A 20,830-nucleotide genomic window follows, 5' to 3' on the forward strand; every position below is an offset into this window, starting at 1 on the left:
CAAATTCATAGATGGTCAGGTCATAGTAAACAAAAATGTATATACAAAATATTTTATTTTGTAACAATCTCTTGTGACAACTTTCATACCGCAAAGAACAAATGTGACAACGGTGATCTTATTTTTCATTAAAAAAACTGTGAGAACAAAAACATCATTTAAGAACAAGCAAAGACAAAATGGATGCACCAAATGCAACCACTTGATTTTTCACTCTCCCTTTTTTATATCTGATGAATCAAACACAAATAATGGCAACAGGCACCATAAAGCCCTCTAACTGTTAGACACTTGTGTGTGTGTCTCTCTTTCTCTGTGTGTGTATGTGTGTGTGTCTGTCTGTGTGTGTGTGTGTGTGTGTGTGTGTGTGTTTGTGTGTGTGTGTGTGTGTGTGTGCGTGCATGTGTGTGTGTGTGTCTTCAACAGTGACACCTGTCATTAAATTCCCAGTGTGTTGCGGTTCAGTCTGTTTGCAGTCGTCTAATTTTCAAAACATGAAATTAGTAACGACGGGTCACAATAAATACAGTAGATGAAGCTGTCGATGGAGTTCTGTAACATGTTCTGTCAAAGATAACCAGCTGACCTTTCAACTTACATAAGCCTCACTATAGAAAGACAACATAAATAAAACTCCAAATTGCAATTGGAATTTAAACGTACAGTCCGCAATTCTAATCCCATACACTTTTTGTAAAATGCAACAAATTGCTCCTCATGGTCCTCTAGCTGTCCATTCAGTGTTTGTGGTCAAAAAACTTCAGTGTGTTTTAACACAGTCCTGTCTCAACATTATGGCTCGGACCGCGCCATAAACAATCCCAGCCAATCAACACACATGCATCAGGAACTCAGAAGGGAGGAGTGTTATTTGATTGGCTGTTCAAGCGCAAATATCTCTAACCTTTCACAAAACTGAATTGCAGACTGCATCTTTAATGTTAAAATCAATGGTCATTAACTGCTTTTACTTGAAGAACGCTTGATGAGAGCAAAAACAGTCAACTTGTGTAACTTTACAGCTGATGAGGCCATCGATATGATCATATCTTGACAAGCTCTGTGGAAAGGGGCTCCAGCTCCAGCTATAACTGTTATCCTAAGTGCTTTTATCCTAAGAGGCTCGTACTCAAACAAGATGACGGGGTGACGGTTGGAGGAAGGAAGGAGGAAGTCTCATGCTGTGTCAGCCGAGTGTGATTAGCTATCTCCCCAGGCGTTCAAACAAAACAAAAAAAAACTGAAAAAAAGAAAGAAAAAGAAGCCTGTTGAAACGTTCCCTCCATCCTTTGGTTTTAGGTGGACGACAATGTCTCCACATGAAATTGTTTGGCTTTTTCAATTAACAAAAATGTTTGTTAGAGGGTTTTTGCAGGCATTGCTTGAGAAGGGGACACATACAAATAAAGAGAAAAGGAGTTTTGATTTAGTCATAAACCAGTCACATACTGTACAAGCTCTTGTATTTCCAGCGAGAACAGATACACTCAAAATAATAATCATATTACATCCTCATTCTACAACAGTAGAGCCTGCACAGGTAAAGGTCTAAGGGGAAGACACCCCACACTGCCTGTGGGTTGAAGCCTTTCTAAAAAAGTCTGTCCTCCCAGCTGGTGTCAGAATCATTTCCTGACTGGGACTGGGTAAGGTCAGTCCTTATTGCCCCGGTAGGTGATGTTCGTGAAGGTGGAGGTGGCTCCTTTGTAAAGAGGGTTGTGGCCCTGGAAACGAGACAGAGGGTGAGGGAAGGGATTAGTGAGGTTTTTGTTCTTGCCACTGTAGTGGATGGTCATTGCAGAATCACATGATTCCATACATCTAAAGGGAAAAACTAAATCTGCACAGTCTAGACTCCTTGAGTCACAAAAAGCAGACAAGTCACATAATGTCAGTCACACAAGCAAGCACTTATACACACACACACACACACACACAAACACACACATGTGTACACAACGACAGCACTGCCCTGAAATACAAATAGAACACCTAATTGAACGCTTCATTGTTCTTGGGGACAAGCTGTTGTACTCCGCTAGTAATATCCCAAAGTGGTTATTGACTAGCCTCCTTTTTCTGTACTGTTGAATTATCAATAGTGCCTCATAAAACAAATATAATATTTACAGATGAAATCAACTTTAATTCAAATTGCACTTCACTTTAAAATCCAAGTCAAGTCAAGGTGGTCTTGTTCCTCACAGTGAAGGACCTGTTCAGTGGGATTAACGTTGGTATGGAAAGCCAGGGAGGGATCAGACAGACCAGCTATGGCTGCTCTATGACTAGAGAGGCTGGCAGAGAAGGCTAATTAGCGTTGCCTAATTTCAAACAAACACGCCCCTAGGAGTGGGTGGCATTCTTTTGTTTGCTTTGGGAAAGAACAGCATACCGCCAAATCAAAAGTAAACAAAACAGAACTAACAAGAAACACAATCCCTCTGCCAGCTTTCTTGACTGTATGTGATTCATTGTATGTGGAGATTTGTTCAACTTAAAACACAATTTGATACTATATACAGTGACATTACAGGTAAACATTAGAACTAAGGGAGTGGACTCAATATAACACAGACACACCCCTCTGTCTAGGCCTGTGTGTGTGTGTGTGTGTGTGTGTGTGTGTGTGTGTGTGTGTGTGTGTGTGTGTGTGTGTGTGTGTGTGTGTGTGTCTGTCGCGAGGTCATGCCGCTTTGCGCTTTACAAAATCCGCAAAATCAGGCCGTACCTAACCCAGTATGCCACCCAGCTCCTGGTGCAAACCTTGGTGGGTTCCCGCCTCGACTACTGCAACGCCCTCCTAACGGGCCTGCCGGCATGCGTGGTAAAACCACTACAGATGATCCAGAACGCAGCGGCGCGCCTGGTGTTCAACCAACCAAAGAGGGCACATGTCACCCCGCTACTCACTGAGCTCCACTGGCTGCCAGTAGCTGCTCGCATCAAATTCAAGTCACTTATGCTTGCCTACAAAGTGCTTACTGGGTCTGCTCCCACCTACCTAAATGCTCTTGTAAGGGCAAATGTCACACCCAGGACGCTGCGCTCATCCAGTGAGCGTCGTCTGGCACTGCCCCCAGTGCAAGCAAGGCAATCCAGACTATTCTCAGCTGTAGTTCCACGTTGGTGGAACGACCTGCCTAGCACTACCAGAGCAGGAGCGTCCCTCCCTACCTTTAAGAAACTCTTGAAGACCCAACTCTCAAAGAGCACCTCTCTTCCTAAACTGGCACCTTGGCTCAACCTGCACTTAAGCAGCAACAGGCCCGCACTTCTTTTTTTTATTCTTTCTATGTCGTTTTATAAGCAATATTTATTGTTACACCAGGTTTTTTAATGCTCTTAGCTTGATTGTTCTCCCTTGTACGTCGCTTTGGACAAAAGCGTCTGCTAAATGACTAAATGTAATGTAAAATGTGTGTGTGTGTGTGTGTGTGTGTGTGTGTGTGTGTGTGTGTGTGTGTGTGTGTGTGTGTGTGTGTGTGTGTGTGTGTGTTACATAGCCATCCAGTGTATGTGACTCAGCTCAGCTCACCGTGTCCCATTTAGCGCGTGCCCGTTCCTCCTCAAACCTGGCAAACTCCCGCCGGTCATGGATGGTGACCAGCAGCTTCCAGATGAGCAGAGTGGCCAGGCCCAGGAAGAGGATGGCCCCCGCCACCGACAGCAGCACCACCAGGATGTCTGGGCCCTTAGGACAGTCTAGCAGGGAGGGATATGGTAAGATGCACTAATTGTAATTGTGGAAATAACTGTACATCTATGACATTTAAATGAACTACCAGCCGACCACAGAAGACTATATCTGGCTCTGTGACAAAACAATTAATACCTCTTTTTAAAGGAATGTCTCAAGATAATCCAGATTTTGCTTTATATATGTGTAAAAAATACTGGATTAAAGTGCAGTTATTTGTATTATTTCTGTCAACATTCCTCTCTCGTGCTTTCACTTTGGATTTCAAACGACTGATTGTGCCATGTCAGCATGTTCGGTAGCAGTGATGCCATTTATGGTGTGGTGTGTTTACGAGGTTGGGTTGCTTTTTTTATGTAGACAGGACCCTCTCACTCCTTCCCTCCCTGTTCCCTGTTCCCTGTTCCCTCGCTCCCAGGCCCGGTTCAGCCTGCGTTACACATGTGGATCCATTAAAGGGTGGGGGGGATGGACGACCCCTCACTGCGTGCCTCTACCATTGAAGTCTCCCCTCGCTACCGTCTGTGCTACTGGTTCAGTCTCCACATCTCTTTAACGAGCAGGAGTGGATGGGATCAAAGGCAGCAAAGGCGCAGGAGTGTGTGCCGTTTGAGAATGACTGTATAGCTATTGTGGCCTGCATCTGATGTATTTATGCAGTATTGGAACAAATTCAAACGCATCACTTTATTAAGAGGGGCAGGGCTTTCCTTTCGTCATCCCAGTCCTCAAACCTGTGTCTCCTAAAGAAAAAGTATGTCCATTCTGCCACTATTATTATTTCAGTCCATTTTCAACTGAATACTAATTCTTCATCCTTGTGATTGCAGCATTTCGCATTAAGTCATAGCATGACACAGGAATTTGAGTGAGTGAGTGAGGGAATGTGTGTATGAGCACCCTTTTAAGCGTGAGTGAGGGAATGTGTGTATGTTGGGAGAGCACCCTTTTAAGTGTGAGTGAGAGATCACAGGCAGTAGACCCTTACCTGGCTCTTCCACCACAAAGAGGACCGACTGACCACTGGCCTCTTCGTAGTACTGGAAGCGCTCCACACAGTCGTTCTCATCCTTGTAGGTGCAGTTGACCGCATTGTTATCATGGAAGACTATAGAGGGCAGGTGTGAGAGGAGACAGAGTTTTTATACACATGTCTGCATACAAATCCCATCTGGGCGAAATGGGTGAGGTACACAGCACAGTACATATAATGTGTGCTTGTGTGGGCTGACATCATCGACAGGCCTGCAAATGCTACGATGGCTAAGAGCCTGTTATAATGACCTTATATGTAACATGATATTCATCTTGCAGGTAATGCCTTTTCAACAGTCATTCATTACTGACAATATGATTCAATAACAACTCTTTTAAATAGACTATGTGTTTGCCACCAAATCCATTAAAAGGCTGTTAAGACTGATTTATGTCTGACAGCGTGGCTTGTCTTACCTATATCATCCACTAGCCGGATCTCATCTCTGCAGATACGAGCGCAAGTTTTGTCCTCAAAGAGCTTCCCTCTTTGGAAGTGTTTGCATTCAACACACTCCCTGGGAAATGGAATAGCAGAAAACTATTAGCATGAGTGACAGAAACACTTCTGAAATCTCTCAAGTCTTAGGAGTTATTCAAGGAAATGTTAGCACGATGTTTGACATTTGGGCTCCTTCCATATCTGGAAGTAATATAATACGCCATTTTGAGGATGCTGATGATGATTCATTTTGGCGTTTACATTCCTTATAAGGGAATGCAATGCAATCCAGCCAATATTGTCTATATTCCTGAGCAGAACTTTTCTCTGCAGTGTAACAACAGTACTTAATATGCAACCACAATGGAAGACAAAGAAAAAGTGAAGAGTTTGTCTATTCTATTTCTTCCCTTACCAAACTGGGTTTTTGTTTTCAAACAAGCTAAAGAATAGGGTGTATTTTTAGTTACTGAAAAGGCTCTTGGAGACCTCATGGCCAGTTTAGTAAACACGTTTTGTTGTGAAAAGATCATATAATTACAGACTGCTATGACTTTGGTTTGACTTTAGTTCATAGATGTGGTGGCTTCAGCAATTGTGATGAGTTTTTAGCAACTAAAAACCGCAAACATGATACAACCCCCATCTAAACAGTTAAGACGGTACAGTTTTTCACCATCGCTAAAATGTGACATGTAAACAGCAAATGTGCTTTCACTTCTTCTTTCTTCTCGCAGCCTCATGCTCACATATTAGCATGTAGACAATTAACTCAACTGTTACGTATCATCATTCATCATCATTATCATTGTTTATTCAGGGAGAATTGACTGAGCACAGGGCTCTTTTGCAGCAATGCCCTGACTAAGGCTACAGAATACAGAAGAACAATAAATAAACAAACCATAACAAAACAAAACATACTTGTATACTTCAAGAATGCTACTTGTTTGTGAAAGGGTTGCTCACTCACTTCTTCATGGTGCAGGCGTCGGGGCAGGTGGGGCACTTCTCACAGGTGGTGCCGTAGGCCCCGGGCTGAGTGCACTCACAGCTGCCACACACACACTGGCCCCGCCCGCTGCACAGCAGACCCAAGCTGGACATGCAGGTGTCCGTGCGGGTGGAGCAGTTACAGTTCTCCCCCTTCCAGTCGGGGTCGCACTGACACGACCCACAATAGCATTTGCCATGACCTAAGTGTGGGGTCAGAGAAAAAAGATGAAGGGAGAGAGAGAGAGAGAGAGAGAGAGAGAGAGAGAGATATATTCTGTAATTCTGTGTTATTAGTTTTAAAAGACTAATGAAAAGAGTTCTAAATTATTTAAATTGCTTGCTTAAATGACATATGATCAACCCATACTATAATTACAATTTTGGTTAGGATCAGAATTTGTTAGGGCACACCACTAAATAACTCTCTCCCACTGGCCATCGATGACATTTACTGGATATAAGCTGGATTTCACCACTTGGCTTCATTTTCTGGCTCCCATCAGGCTAACTTTTCATTTGGTGGCATGTTTTTAAAGATTTTATAAGAACGAGTTATGACCACTTCTGTAGATTATAAGTACATTATGTGCTGTTCTCACAGCAGCACCATGTTCCATAGTATGCTTATCCTTTTTTTTTTTGCTCTAATAGCCTAATGTCCATTGCCTCAAATGTTCACCCTCGTCACAGAAAAACATGAATCTGTTCCGTGTCACATAGTTTTCTAAAAAAAGGGATTCTGGCGGTAAAAGATACACAGAATTTTTCCACAGCCCTGAGGGGTAGGTCAGTAAACCCTTAACCTGTCAATGAGACACATTTGTCATACAGCTAGATAAGCTTCCTTTCCTTGATTCCATTAAATGTGCGTACATTGCGTGTGCATATTACTCTCTGCCATTACCAGTATCACTCTCTTACCCAGTGAAAGAGAGCTAAATTCAGAAAACTTCTGCCATCTGTGGTAATTACCACAAAGCAAAACAAATAAAAAATACACCAACAATGAAACACAAAAAGGAAACCCTGCTTTGAGGGGGAAAACAACAACCCTTACTCACAGTCTCACCACTACACCGCTTCACTTGTAATCATCATTCTTTAACCAACTGTACCAAGACTCCTCATACCACAGAAAAGAACAATAATAATTCCTGCCCAGACGTCCCCTCATCCCCCCTCCCCTTTCATCCACTAGGGATTTCTATTTTCAGACCTGTGACATCATTTCCAAACTGCATGAGAGCCATCTGCTGGATAATTGTTGAGTATTTTTGAGAATGTGGAGTGATTGATGCGAGTGTGATAGCTCACAAGAAGCCGTTGGTGGTTTTGGATGTACATACGCCCACATACACACGTACACACACACAAACACATTCTCGCAAAAACACAGCAAGATTCTGGGAAATGACATACAGACTTGAAATATCATACATGCTGTGTTGGTAGGAAGAGAATGTTTTGTGTCCTCATCCTAAATAGTCAAATATGGATAAATATTAGGGAAATTGACCAAAAACATCTGTTTGTGTGCTTTTAGCTTTAGCTATTGTAGAAGTCAAACCTAACATAAACTATGAACCAATCCGTTCTCACCTCAAAGTCCAAGGCTGGTAACATCAGCACTTCTACTTTAAACATAAACACCAAGGACTCACTAGCGTCGAGATGCATGAGCAGCAAGAAAACATAGCGTGTTATCAGTGGCAATTCCTCCAACATGAAGTCACGCTGGAGGTGAACCATCTAAAAATACTGAAAACGTCTGAGGGAGGACAGATGTGTGCACTCTTCAAATAAACAAAACAACTTTGATGAACAATCACGGCAGTTTTGGATAGCACAAAATGGAGCAAGATAGAGAACTAACTTGAAAACTTCCACTACCAGAGGGAGACGGTTAACTGTCTCGCCAAAGGAGAGGAGGCAACGACTACAGAAAAAGAAAGAAGACAGACAACTAACAAAAAGAAGGGAGGTGGTGATATAATCGGGGCCAGATGAAAAACAGAGAGAGTAGAGAGGGCACACAAGGAGAGAAGTCAGAGGGCCGAATCGAGCGAGCGAACTCATGACCACAAGCCACAGGACAGAACATCCCACCAACTCATTCAACAAACAAGAACTAAGACCCACAGCAGGACTTGCTCCACTGTTGTCGAGAGCAGAGAGTGGGAGATCTGAATATTTTGTAGAGAAAATGGGAGCTGTTGTAGCAACATGATTCTTTGGAAAATAATAAGAAGCGAACTTGGGGAAAATTAAAACAACTGAAAGAAGAAGGGTGCTGAGCTGGTTCACTCAAGGAGATTTACTAGAGTGAGTCATGACAGCACTCAACAGAGCTCAACAATATCCCACATTAAACGGCGGATGATCCCACCAAAAACTGTACAGAGGAGTACAGTTTGCTTTGCTGACAAAACTAGACGTTGGTAGGTACGCCAGATGTTCTACTAAGTCTACAAGCAACATTACTCATTAGAGATGACACTGAAGACAACTGAGAACTTGAGTTAAAACCTGAAACCCAGGGCATAATGTCCAATAACTGCTCCTTTTAAACAACTAGAGCAGAACTTAGACTTCACATTGTAACTGATGTCGGCACAGATCTGACTGTGACCTTGAGAAGATCCACATCTCATCAGGGCCAGGTCCATTTAAAAAATGTGTTCATGTCTAGAAAATAGAAGGTTCCTCTTTTTCACAACCCTACTAACCGGATGTGATCTCCAGCCCCCCACCTCCCAACCCCGATCCATCTCCCACAAGCATCTCACCTGAGCACAGCTCCCCCTTGTAGCGCAGGCAGTTGAAGTCATCACACTCGCACATCGTGCCCCACACCTTGCCAAAGTCGCTGGCATGGCACACACACTGGCCACACACGCAGTCGCCCCGCCCGCTGCACACCGCCTTGTCTGGGCTTCCGCTGCACTTGTCCTGCTCCTCAGGGCTGTAGTCGCCCTCCGCACACTCGCAGCGCGGGCCCAGACGCCCCGGGTGGCACAGGCAGACACCACACTCGTATGTTCCGTTGCCCCCGTGGCAAATAGGGCTGTCAGGCTCCACCTTAGCCTGGCACTTGCACTCGCACTCGAAGGTGACGGTGATCTGCAGCGTGTCCTTGAAGCCCACTGGCTTCAGCGTGAAGGTCTTCTTCTTCTTCTTGGGGCAGCCCCGCATACGCACATCCACGCTAAAGGACACCTAACAGTCAGATGAAGACAGAGACAGACGTGTGAAAAAACACCAAAGCATTGGTCACCTCAGTCGATGGCTTTTTAAAGTTAATAAAGTCTTTAAAAAAAACTGGCTTCTTATTTATGAGGTACTTATACTCATATTGCAAATCTTCTTTTTGTAGGCACTTTTCTGAGACAGTACCACCACAATTACATTGGCGTGACTTTTTGAGAAAATTTCATCTGGTTTGTTGGGCATACAGCACTGATACTGTTCCTTTAAATGCAGGCTACTGGCCTTAAAAAGTGCATTCATCTCAAATAAGAACCAATGACTTCCATGGCATGCACTGTTCCACATCCCACTCACTGATGTGCTGAGGCACGCGTAAAGTTGTGTGTTCAGGCCATTTCAGTTTTCCCGAAATACTCAACAATCCACACCACACGTGCTACTATAAATGCATTACAAATCTGCTCATCAACCTTTCACCAAAAAAAACAGAGTGAGGTAAAGCACTGTTGTTTGTGTTTGCTGCTGAACTTGGAGCCAGTTCTCTCTAGAGGTGCAACCCATATCGTTATATGCATGAGTCCTCTGTCCACAGAATTCCTGTGAAGTGTGACGTCACAAGGGATGTCTCATTTCTGTAATTGCTGCCAGGGGAGATGAGGAACGAAGAGTGAGGAGGACAGATGACCGATGAGCGAGTCTATGCGGGAGTCCTATGGTTGTGGTTACAAGGCATGACGTGATATTTTGGAGCCTATAGGCAAAGATTTAGGAATTTCTGAGGTTTAGGCCAAAGCCCAATTCCCCTCCCTTAATTCCTATTCTTTCTTCACATCTGTCAACCTACAATTTAAATTAGATGTAGCGTTTTATGAACTTAAATAAGTTCTTACTAGTGTAACCAGGAAAAGATCAGTATGGCTTTAATTATCATCAAATGTGCCAACTTTATAGAAAACATTGATGATTGTGTTGCCTAAAAGATCGTCTTTATTTGATGAGTACAGCAAATCATCACAACTTGTTAACAGGACTGGTAAATAGAGAATTTTAACAGCTGCAGTATGGTAGGCCTTCTTTCTAGGTCAATATTGTCTTCAATTTCCACAGAAGGCCTAATTCAATTCAGAGCTTCAAAAGCTTAAAATGGGCTTAATAGAAGCTTCTTCTACTTGTATGTATGTTTACATGCAATTTCCTTGTAAGTCGCTTTGGATAAAACCGTCAAAATGTAAATGTCAATGTAAATATGCTGTTTTTTAAAAGGTACAATTTTACTTAAGTATAGTACTTGAGTACATGTACTTAGTTACTTTCAACCACTGCAATAGGGCAGGGATTCTTAATGCAGTCACAACACAGTGGGCAATGGTGGGCAAAGACGGTAATACACAAAGAATTAGCTCCTTGATTCCTCCATCCTCGCTACATTCCTTTCTTGTTTTCTTCACGTTTTTATTACATAGAAAGGGGCTAGGACTATAGATAGGAAGGAAGGAAGGGAGGGAGGATTAACAAATCAGGGAACTGCAAATCACCATCAAGGGGGCAAAGCAGGATTATGGGCAGAGGATCCAAGGCCACCCCCAGAACACCTGTGATGCACTGAGCCTGTGGCAAAGCATTCCTGCACCAACAGCAGTGACTGGGACGCCTCACTACCTGAGGAACTGACGCTACTGTTTGATGCACTGAACACAAATAATGTGCTGGCTGGCTGATATCTTCACAAACATCTTCAACACATCACTGAGCCGGATAACCATCATAGCATGCTACAAATTCCCCAACATCATCCCAGTGCCAACAAAGCCATCAGTTAGGATGTTTTTCATAGACTTCGGCTCATCATTCAATGATGTTGCTCTACCTGTGTGGTGTATCAACCACACAGGTAGAGTATCAGGCTACAATGCTAGTTTACTATTGCTTAGGTATCAACCACACAGGTAGAGGATCAGGCTACTATGCTAGTTTACTATTGCTTAGGTATTAACCACACAGGTAGAGTATCAGGCTACTATGCTAGTTTACTATTGCTTAGGTATTAACCACACAGGTAGAGTATCAGGCTACTATGCTAGTTTACTATTGCTTAGGTATCAACCACACAGGTAGAGGATCAGGCTACTATGCTAGTTTACTATTGCTTAGGTATTAACCACACAGGTAGAGTATCAGGCTACTATGCTAGTTTACTATTGCTTAGGTATTAACCACACAGGTAGAGTATCAGGCTACTATGCTAGTTTACTATTGCTTAGGTATCAACCACACAGGTAGAGTATCAGGCTACTATGCTAGTTTACTATTGCTTAGGTATCAACCACACAGGTAGAGTATCAGGCTACTATGCTAGTTTACTATTGCTTAGGTATCAACCACACAGGTAGAGTATCAGGCTACAATGCTAGTTTACTATTGCTTAGGTATTAACCACACAGGTAGAGTATCAGGCTACAATGCTAGTTTACTATTGCTTAGCTGCAGCTCCTAACTAGACTGGTGCACGTTGGTCCACTCACTATTCCTATTCTCAATCATCCTTACTGCCTAAAGGGATTTTTTTTTCTGTTGACAAATAATTCTCTGTGAAGTATTTCTGTGGTGCTCCTAGAGTGTGTTCCTTCTCTCTCTCACACACACACACACACACACACACACACACACACACACTTCAAAGACACATTACAAAGTAAAGTTGCCTATTGTTTATCATTTTCTCCTGAAAACCAGAACATAGACTAAATTATAGAAAACTTATCTGGTCAGAACAAAGATGGTACACTGATCATTAGATGATAATGAAAAAACAAACATAATACCTACTAATGAATCGCAGTTTAGTTGATATAGGCATACGTGTTTTGCAATTCATTAGCAAATTCACTGTAACCTTAAAGAAACTTTATGACCTTACAAATAGCAGGACTAAACTGTGGTCACAGTATAAACCCAAGAGCTTTTTACTGTAGCTGTAATCTAAATTGATTCCATTCCATGTGATACAAAGAAAGTTCCCTTTATTTTCAAAGAGGAATCTTAATGGCAGTAGTTGGCTTAAAAAAGAGGAATGTCCTTTGAAGGTGTACTAACTAGTTCAGACCGTGCACTGTAGGAGAGCACATCACTTATTGTTCTTAAAGCCTTTGATAGGGTTGGCTACCTCCCCTGAACACATTTACTGGCTCAACTGAGAAAAAAGTGCATTATGAAGTCAGGTACACTTCCTCGAATTATCCCATCTTATTATCTCATGTATGACAGCAGTGCCACGTTGACATTGGCCTTGACATTGACCAACAACTTGACCTTTTAACAGAACAAATTGGAGTCAAGCTTTTATAGAATTACAGAAGATAGCTCTGTGGCAATCTGTCGTCATGGAAACACGACTGGTATGTAAATACAGAATGACATATAGGAATTCTGGGCGCCTTTCAGAATGCATTGCCTTGAGTTATAAGCCGGGACCTGAATGACTGGAGCACTTTTAGCCCTGGCAATAATTTTAGCATCACGCACAGTGCCCTCTCTCCCTCATGGAAATGACTGTACAGTCTAGAGTTCATACAGGCTGTCTGGCCTGTCCTGTCTCTGCCAAATGTGAATGTGACAGGGCGGCACCAATGACTCAGATGTTCTGGCTGCCCGGCAGGAAATGGACAGACGTGCTGGGCAAAATGGGCAGAATGAGCAAGGGCAAGGGACTGTACATGTGCATCTGAGATAGTGCTTTCCAAACCCAGGCATCTCTTTTCACTCTATACAACACGGACCTTGACACTGCGGTTAGCCATTCTACTGATAACAAGGACTGAGTGATGGACGGGACTCTGAAAAAGCGTGTCATTTCCTGTTCTTTGAATCATTCCTTATTTGGAGGTTGGCAAGATCAGTGTTACCAACTGGAATGTAAAATAAAAAAATAAAAATGGGAGAGGTTACTTACAGTGTCTCCTATCTTGAGGCCAGAGCAGGATTTTTGACCGGGAATGACCTCCCCATTCAGGCAGGTGGCGTTGAAGGACAAACTCAGCTCCTCTGGAATTCCCTGGAGCTCCAGCTCCACCTTGGAACGAATTTTCTGTCCCCAAATAACAACAGCAAAGAACAAATTAACAATGCCATGCCTCAGAGGGGACTCGGGTAATCTCTGGAAAATTCTTTTCAACGAAGACATTGGTTGTAGAGTAATTATTCGAAAAACCTCCAGAGGAACATTATAACAGAATTCTTTGGGAAATGGAGGAACCACAGACATGTATTTTGCTGTCAACCTCAGCATATTGTGAAAGAAAAAAAGCTGAAAAGACTTAAAGGCTTAATCACTCACAGCGTAAGCAGCAAGGATGAGCTGAATCACATTGCTTGAGTTATGAGACAAGATCCCAACTGTTGTTCCAGGGATGAGTTCACTGTAGTTCTGAACGGGAAAGATGCAGAGAGAGTGAGGGGATAGAGTTAAAAACACTGAATTCAAAAGTGAAAGAGTGTTAGAGTAAATTAGTTAAAAACAGTGCAATTTGAAATCCCAGAGAACATAGGAGACTCTTACCTTATACAGAGGTTGCACAGGGCTAGTGACCGCAAAAATTAGATTAATGTTATTCTCCGACATTTTTTCCGTTATCAAAGCTAGAGAGGGGTAGTCCTGTAGGGCAAAAGACCGGTGTGATCAACACATTGTGTAGTTCAGACACAATCTTAAGCAATCTGAAGAAAAGTATTCAAATAGTGGGAAGGGTTGTAAGACTTAAGCCTGTAACGGTAATATTAGCTGTAACAGCAACTTTGGAAAAGGCCTAGGAAAACGATATAAAAAAAAATATGAAATGGTCTCTAAGGGGAAAAAAGTACTGAGGGATTAAGACTAACGTCTGCGTACCAGTATAGTGGACATGGAGTACATGTTGTCTGAACCCATGTGGCATTTCCCATCATTGGGCTGCACAATGCCAGCCAGTCGCCCATCCAGAGCGATGTGAGTCTTGGCATCGGTGGTGAACACCAGCAGGTGAGATGCACCGGGTCTCCAGCCAATCCTCTCCTAAGGCAAAAGGTACAGGAAACAGGAGGAGAACTTTTTATTTAGCGAGGGTGCATGAGTGAAATTTCTTTGACACTTTGACAATTACACCTATGTAAAGTATTCCATTTCTGTGTGTTGTTCTGCATCTCTAAATAAAATAATTATGTCTTTATTTGCTGCCCTCAAGGCTTTGGAATGAGTATCGCCCATTCATGCTGTAAGATCAAATCGAAATGTATCAACATAGCATGAGATAAATGGCAAGTAAGGTTTACATGGGAAAATGTACAGACCGAGAGTACAGCAGGCCATAACTCTGAATTTCAGTGCAAGAAAGGGTGGCATCGATAGACAGGAAGAAACACTTGACATTTCAGTGTGAGAAAAGGGTGGTATCGATAGACGGGAAGAAACACTTGACATTTCAATGTGCAGACCAGCAGTTAAGGACAGAAGTACTTATAAGGAAAAGTGCCAAAACACCTTGTGTTCTACTGTGTACAGAGGGGACCAGACTATGATATAAAAACTCCATCATATGATGTTGGGAGGGGGGCCCTGTGAGGCCCGGGTGACATCATAGAACTAGAAGTTAAAAGCTCAAACATTTCTTGTGTTGGGCAGAAGGCCTTCTCCCGTTGATGTTCATGTCTCATTCGTGTCTGCATTGCATTGATGGTTGTATATTGTATCATCATTTACCAAGTAAACTTATCTTGCTACAAAAGAGCTTCGTCCGGTGACTCCTCTCTTGAACCAACACGCAATTATAGAAAAACCTTACAATGCCCACCTTGCAAACAGCCGCTTGTATGATCGCGTCGAAGCCACCCTCGGGGGCATCCCTGTTCCGCGACACAATCTGCTTCTTGACCTCCTCTGTGAACCGACCCACCTTCTCTGTCAGGGACAGAACATGCTTGTACCCAAACTGAGGCTCACACACGCTTGGGTTCCGGTTCAAGCTGTGGGACAAACAGACACGTCTCTGAGATCCATGAAATTAGAAGCACTTGAATTACAGTTAATTCTGTAATTGTATGATGGGATCCATATAATTAGAAGCAGTTTAATTCCATTCTGTAATTGTATGATGGGATCGGACTCATTTCTACTAAGGACAGGGACGCCGAAATTATTCCTTTGTTTAGAACATAAAAATCATAAATGCATGATCTAATGTAATTGCTTAAGCATGTGTTCCTTACGGTTAAGTGTGGTCAAACTTGTAATGGCTGAGGTAATGGACCAAAGTAACACAGTAAAGTAGTCATCATTCGTAGGTTTTCATCACACGTTTCTGTACGGTTGTGTCTGTGGTGGGGGTGGGGTGTTTTAGCAGATTAGCAGGGTCTGGCGCTAATCTCTTCCTCCTAGAACTGACTCATAACAGCGTTGTGTTTTTTTTTTCCTTGACTGGAACCAGGACTCAGTTTTGAACTGATCCTTTTGACACCACTCTTAAAAACACTGTAAGCTCTTGTGTCTGTCACAGGTCTAAAACCATAACCACGGGTCATGAAATACATAACTAATCAGTATAGTATTCCAATGCCTTCGTCTGATGGAGACATCATGTCATGAGTCTACCTTGCAACACACAACTTGGGTGTGGCACCACCATAAACCATAATTGACAGTCCCCTTCAAAACAAACTCCTGCATCTCTTACTCTAATAGGAGGCTATGCAGAAGGTGCCATTATATGATGCTTACGCATGCAGCAAAAAGTCACTTCTGGCTCTCTTGTGAAGCCACCCCTGAGGTGTCTTACCCGAAGCAGGGGTTCTGCACAGCCTCCGGCGGAGATATGTACATGTAGGGCGACACTGGCTTGTCCACGAAAGCGCCGAAACCCATTCGCAGGTTACTGGTGGTCCGGTTGATGGCTTTGGCAAGGTCGTTGCCCAGCATCCGCAAGCTGCGCAAGTCGTCGTTCATGGAGTAGGAGAGGTCCATCAGGTAGTACAGATCTACGGGGTAGTCCTCCACCTGTCGCACCTTCACCTCGAAGCGCTTGGAGTCGCCTAAAGAAAGATCATGTACAAAGGACCATTTCAAACAAGCACAGTGTGAGGTCATGGGTGACACAGTGCTGTTGTGTGTATTGGACACATGGCTACACACATCAGCAGGTGGAGTCCACCAGGAAACCAATCTCGTAAGGCCTCATAGGAAAATATGGTGCCAAGTTTAGGAGGAACTGGCTCCCCAACCAAGCTACAAGAGGACCTATCCTTTTGGACGTTTATGTAATCTAACTGAGCAGCATATTAACCACTGTAAGGAAAAAGATGTGTTTCCAACATGGTTCTGGTTTTAAGAGAGATAAAATGTCAGGTCCATATTAACCAGACCAGAGCTAGCATGTGAATTTTAGCAGAGTTTCACACTGACTTTCTGACCTGGTCTCAGAGTGATGTGGAGTTTCTGGGGCTGAATTTGTGTGACGTCCATGGTGGACCCTGAAGCCTTGTTGCTGAGTGGCCTGTCCTCCTCGATGGTCATACCACTTTTAGGGTTCTCCAGTGAGCGGTCTGAACATCCTGCTGCTTTGAGGCTCTTCTTAAGGTCACAACGAGACACCCCCGTCTTACCCTGCCCAAAGTCCTAAAGGAAAACACAGCCGTGTAAGACCATGTTAGTTGATGGCAAGCCTTACTGGACTTTACAAGCTCAGACCATTTAATCTTATTTACATTGACATGTGTATGATCTTGATAAGGTTCTGTTGAATGAGACTGAAGGCATTGATGGTTCAGGTTAAATGATCCAACTAACTGAAGGCAGCCCTGGCGGTCAAAACACAACATTTCAGAAAATGCAAGGGCCAGCGTAATGTAACAGTATAGTAGTTAGTTGACACCATATGAAAACATTTCTGTAGAAAGCAAGCTTGTGTGAGTATGAAGGAAGTGAGAAAAACACCCTCAAGTACATTTTTAAACTTCTCGATAAACCTACCAGTATTCTTAGTATTTAGAAATGCATTCACGTCTGAATGACAGCTACCTAACCACATTACAGTTTGGACTGCTTACACAAGTTTTCTGAAACTAGATCGCATTTTTTCAAAACTCTATACACCTTTGTGTCAAATGGCAAAAACAATTACTTAAACGGTTTGACGTTTTCAATCAGTAAGTACACACTAGTGAGATATATCTAAAACATTACTGTCTTTGTCTGGCTGAAGCCTTTTGCTGTCTGACACAACTGGTTACATTGCACAGAATGTATAGAACCCAAATAGAGTACTTTAACCAATTTCAGTATTTTTATCGGTTTTCCAAAGTGTAGCACAAACACAATATACATACATATTGCTTTTTTTCAGTGCTAGAATGTACACCATATAAAATAGTTTGCAAAAACAAAGTTCATAATGTTCAAAAACTGAAATATATTTAATCAACACAAAGATGCTAGGTAATTTAAGGCGCCCAGTGTTGTGTCACTAACAAAGAATTTTACAGTTGAGTGCATTATGTATCAAAATAGTATTTCAAAGTGTTCATATGGAAATCATATCCAACATTTTATAGTGGGCTTTGTAAGGAGTATAGAAAATTGACCCTTTTGACATGATACATAAAAACAAACTGTGTGACCACACACCGGCCTCGTACAGGGTTTTATTGGGTCACAGGAACTCATTATCATCACAACCAATGTCCCCCTTTGGAACTGGTTCATGTCTTACATTTTGAAGGACAGTGCCTTAAAAAGGCACACAACTGTTTGATGTCTGTTTTTTGTGTCTTAGAGAGTGAACCAACATATTTTGGTGGAAGTGTTTCATAAAATTGAAAATTGAGTTAATAGAATTAATTAGTGTCAGGTTTTACTGTTTAAGTGATAGGCTTTCAGAAACGATGTGACATGTAAAACCTTTGTGTGTAAGCAGTTTAAAAAAACTGTAAGATTGTGGTAAAGCAATGTTTTGGAAACAGTGAGTGGTAAATGGAAAATCTAACAGGAAGAACTACCTTACCGAGTTTTTTCCACATTTCTCTTAAACATTTAAAAATTCCATTGGATATTTCTTACTTTTGTAGGTGCTGAGAGTTTTCACAAATCAAAATGGCAAGCAAGAACCAGAAGCTGTCTCTGTTTATGCAGTGCTGTTCTGACGTGAACTCTAAGGGAGGATTTCACAGAGTGAAATAAATGAAGGGAGCTCACCTCTTGGAAGCACCAGGCACAGCTCGGGTGCACAGCGAGGCACTGTTGGCACGTGCTCACGCCTCGAGATGTGCAGATATTGGACCCTGCAAGCAGGCATGTTGGAAGGAGTAGTCAACGCTTAATCATACAAACAGTCATCTCATATACAATCACATCACACTTTCGTTGTAGTAAGGCACATTTTACCTCCAGTGGCCACCTAGGGTGTCCTTCTCAACAGTTAATACACAGGGATTCTACAGTGTGTGTTATTATGGGGTGGCAGCTGTCAGTGCATTGTAGATTAGTCTAATTATGTGTATTTGTTCGGCAAAACAGATCAGGCTGCAGAATAAATACTGACTGAATGCCTAAACCACAACGGGACAAAATGCAGACTAATCTAAACAGCAGAATTGGCTGGACATGTTTGCTGAGTACGTTCCATGTTGGTGTCAGAGGGCCCTATCTTGCACCCAGCGCAATTGACATTGTCACCGACGCATGTATCATTCCTATCTTGCACCCGGCGCATAGCGCGATTTTCCCTCCAGAGGCGCGCTTCGAAATGAACTTGCGTCGACATGGGCGGGGGCGGAACAGAGAAGGCGTTTCTCTGGCGCAAGTGGTATTTTGCAGTTTCAAAACAACGCCGTGCGCCGTGCGCCATTGACCAAAAAAAAGCTGGTCTAATGTGAGGCGCAATGTCTAAAGTCTGTAACGCATATTCAGAACGCTATTTTAAGGGCGCATGTGCTTGCCCGCACAGTATAGGACCTGTAGGCTACACTTTACTTCTGTCGTCTTCTCGAGAGATTTACACCAATTGTTTGGCAAGCCATATATAATTACAAGGAAAATAAAGTATTTACCACATGAGGAAATCATTGTGATATCCGTATCCAAGACATTTAAAAACTAGGCACATCTAGCGTACACAATTGACCCACATGATTCAGGTTAATTGAAGCTGCGTGACATTTGATTTATTGTATGGCTTTATTGCATTTATTTAATGCCAGTATTATTATAAATCTTGTAAACTCATCTCTGTGTATGTGGACTTTATTTATGTACCTTGGGTTTGGTCAGCTGGTGCACTGGCTTGGGTGCCGATTTCCATGCCCCCAAATCCCTGCACGCTCTCAGGCGTGAGGGTAGACGTGGCGATGTCCTCTGCTGCCGTCAGATCCTGGGTCGAGGCAGATCCACCTCCCGTGAAGGCACGAGAACGTGTGTTACCTTCCAGCTCGGATGTCCCACGTCTCCGGACGTCATTATAGCGTTTTTGGCAACGTTTTCGGGTGCCCCGTTGCAGAAACAATCACGGCAATATCTTGACATGCTTGCTTGACTTTGCTTACTTTTGGAGGGTTTCTCGCATCCCCATATATATCTATCTCCCGGCTTTTTACAAAGCCATACAATAGATCAAATGTCACGCAGCTTCAATTAACCTGAATCATTTGGGTCAATGTGTAGGCTACATGTATGCTTATTTTTAAAATATCTTGGATATGGATTTCACAATGATTTCCTCAAGTGGTAAATACTTTATTTTTCTTGTAATTATATATGGCTTGCCAAAAAATTGGTGTAAATCTCACGTCGGTCTCCTCGGCTGTGAACTTCTCCGGTCTTCCACCAGGTAATTCCGCCATCAAAATAACAAGCCGCTATGGACTATGCGCTTCTCGCTCTTAAAGGAAATGTGAAATGACGCTCCGATTGGTTTATTGCATATTACGCCCAAACCACACCTATGGCTGAGTAACCTCCTTTGGACCAACCCTTTTGACACTTGCGCTGGACGCAAGTATGTTTTTTCCGCCGTTAAAATAGCAACTGCGCCATAGAGCCGCCCACACAGCTACTTGCGCTTGGCGCCGTCCTACTTGCGTTTCTGATCGGCAAGATAGGGCCCAGAGAGTGTTTGTGGCGAGGAGCATCTGTGTGGTTGTTTAGGAGTGACTCTGTTTTGCAGTTTAACTCGATCACTGACACTCTCAACTGGGCCTATTAAGTAAACATTCCAAACCATGATATCATCTACCAAAACACAGACCCATTGTTACTGTACTCAATATTGTTTATGTATCAGTTGCGTTTTAATATTGGTACGCTTTTTCACAGAATTTCAGTTTATTTTACTACAGTACATTGAGGAATACAATTTTGGGAAAAAGCACACGGTCCTGTGTCTTGTGTCTATATGTTGTGTTCATCATGTAAAGAGGTTATTCTAAGCGTTGTA

The 20,830-nt window shown here is 42.8% G+C and overlaps 1 protein-coding gene across 1 annotated transcript in view; it reads right to left on the reverse strand.

Annotated features, from left to right (window-relative positions):
- Positions 1-1,652: 1,652 nt before the first annotated feature.
- The window catches only part of LOC308363216 (integrin beta-3-like), a gene marked incomplete at both ends in the record, with an annotated part of 19,938 nt that continues 760 nt past the window's right edge, over positions 1,653-20,830 (reverse strand). The window contains 14 exons of the mRNA XM_080836012.1: positions 1,653-1,724; positions 3,539-3,705; positions 4,689-4,808; positions 5,153-5,253; positions 6,151-6,373; positions 8,960-9,389; positions 13,330-13,464; positions 13,714-13,803; positions 13,936-14,031; positions 14,266-14,427; positions 15,203-15,374; positions 16,184-16,436; positions 16,815-17,019; positions 18,595-18,680. Of these exons, the coding sequence (XP_080692138.1) occupies positions 1,653-1,724; positions 3,539-3,705; positions 4,689-4,808; positions 5,153-5,253; positions 6,151-6,373; positions 8,960-9,389; positions 13,330-13,464; positions 13,714-13,803; positions 13,936-14,031; positions 14,266-14,427; positions 15,203-15,374; positions 16,184-16,436; positions 16,815-17,019; positions 18,595-18,680 (2,312 nt within the window). The remainder of the gene's footprint in view (positions 1,725-3,538; positions 3,706-4,688; positions 4,809-5,152; positions 5,254-6,150; positions 6,374-8,959; positions 9,390-13,329; positions 13,465-13,713; positions 13,804-13,935; positions 14,032-14,265; positions 14,428-15,202; positions 15,375-16,183; positions 16,437-16,814; positions 17,020-18,594; positions 18,681-20,830) is intronic.

This window comes from Sprattus sprattus (genome assembly GCF_963457725.1).
Source record: "Sprattus sprattus genome assembly, chromosome: 3".
NCBI classification, from domain to species: Eukaryota; Metazoa; Chordata; class Actinopteri; order Clupeiformes; family Clupeidae; genus Sprattus; species Sprattus sprattus.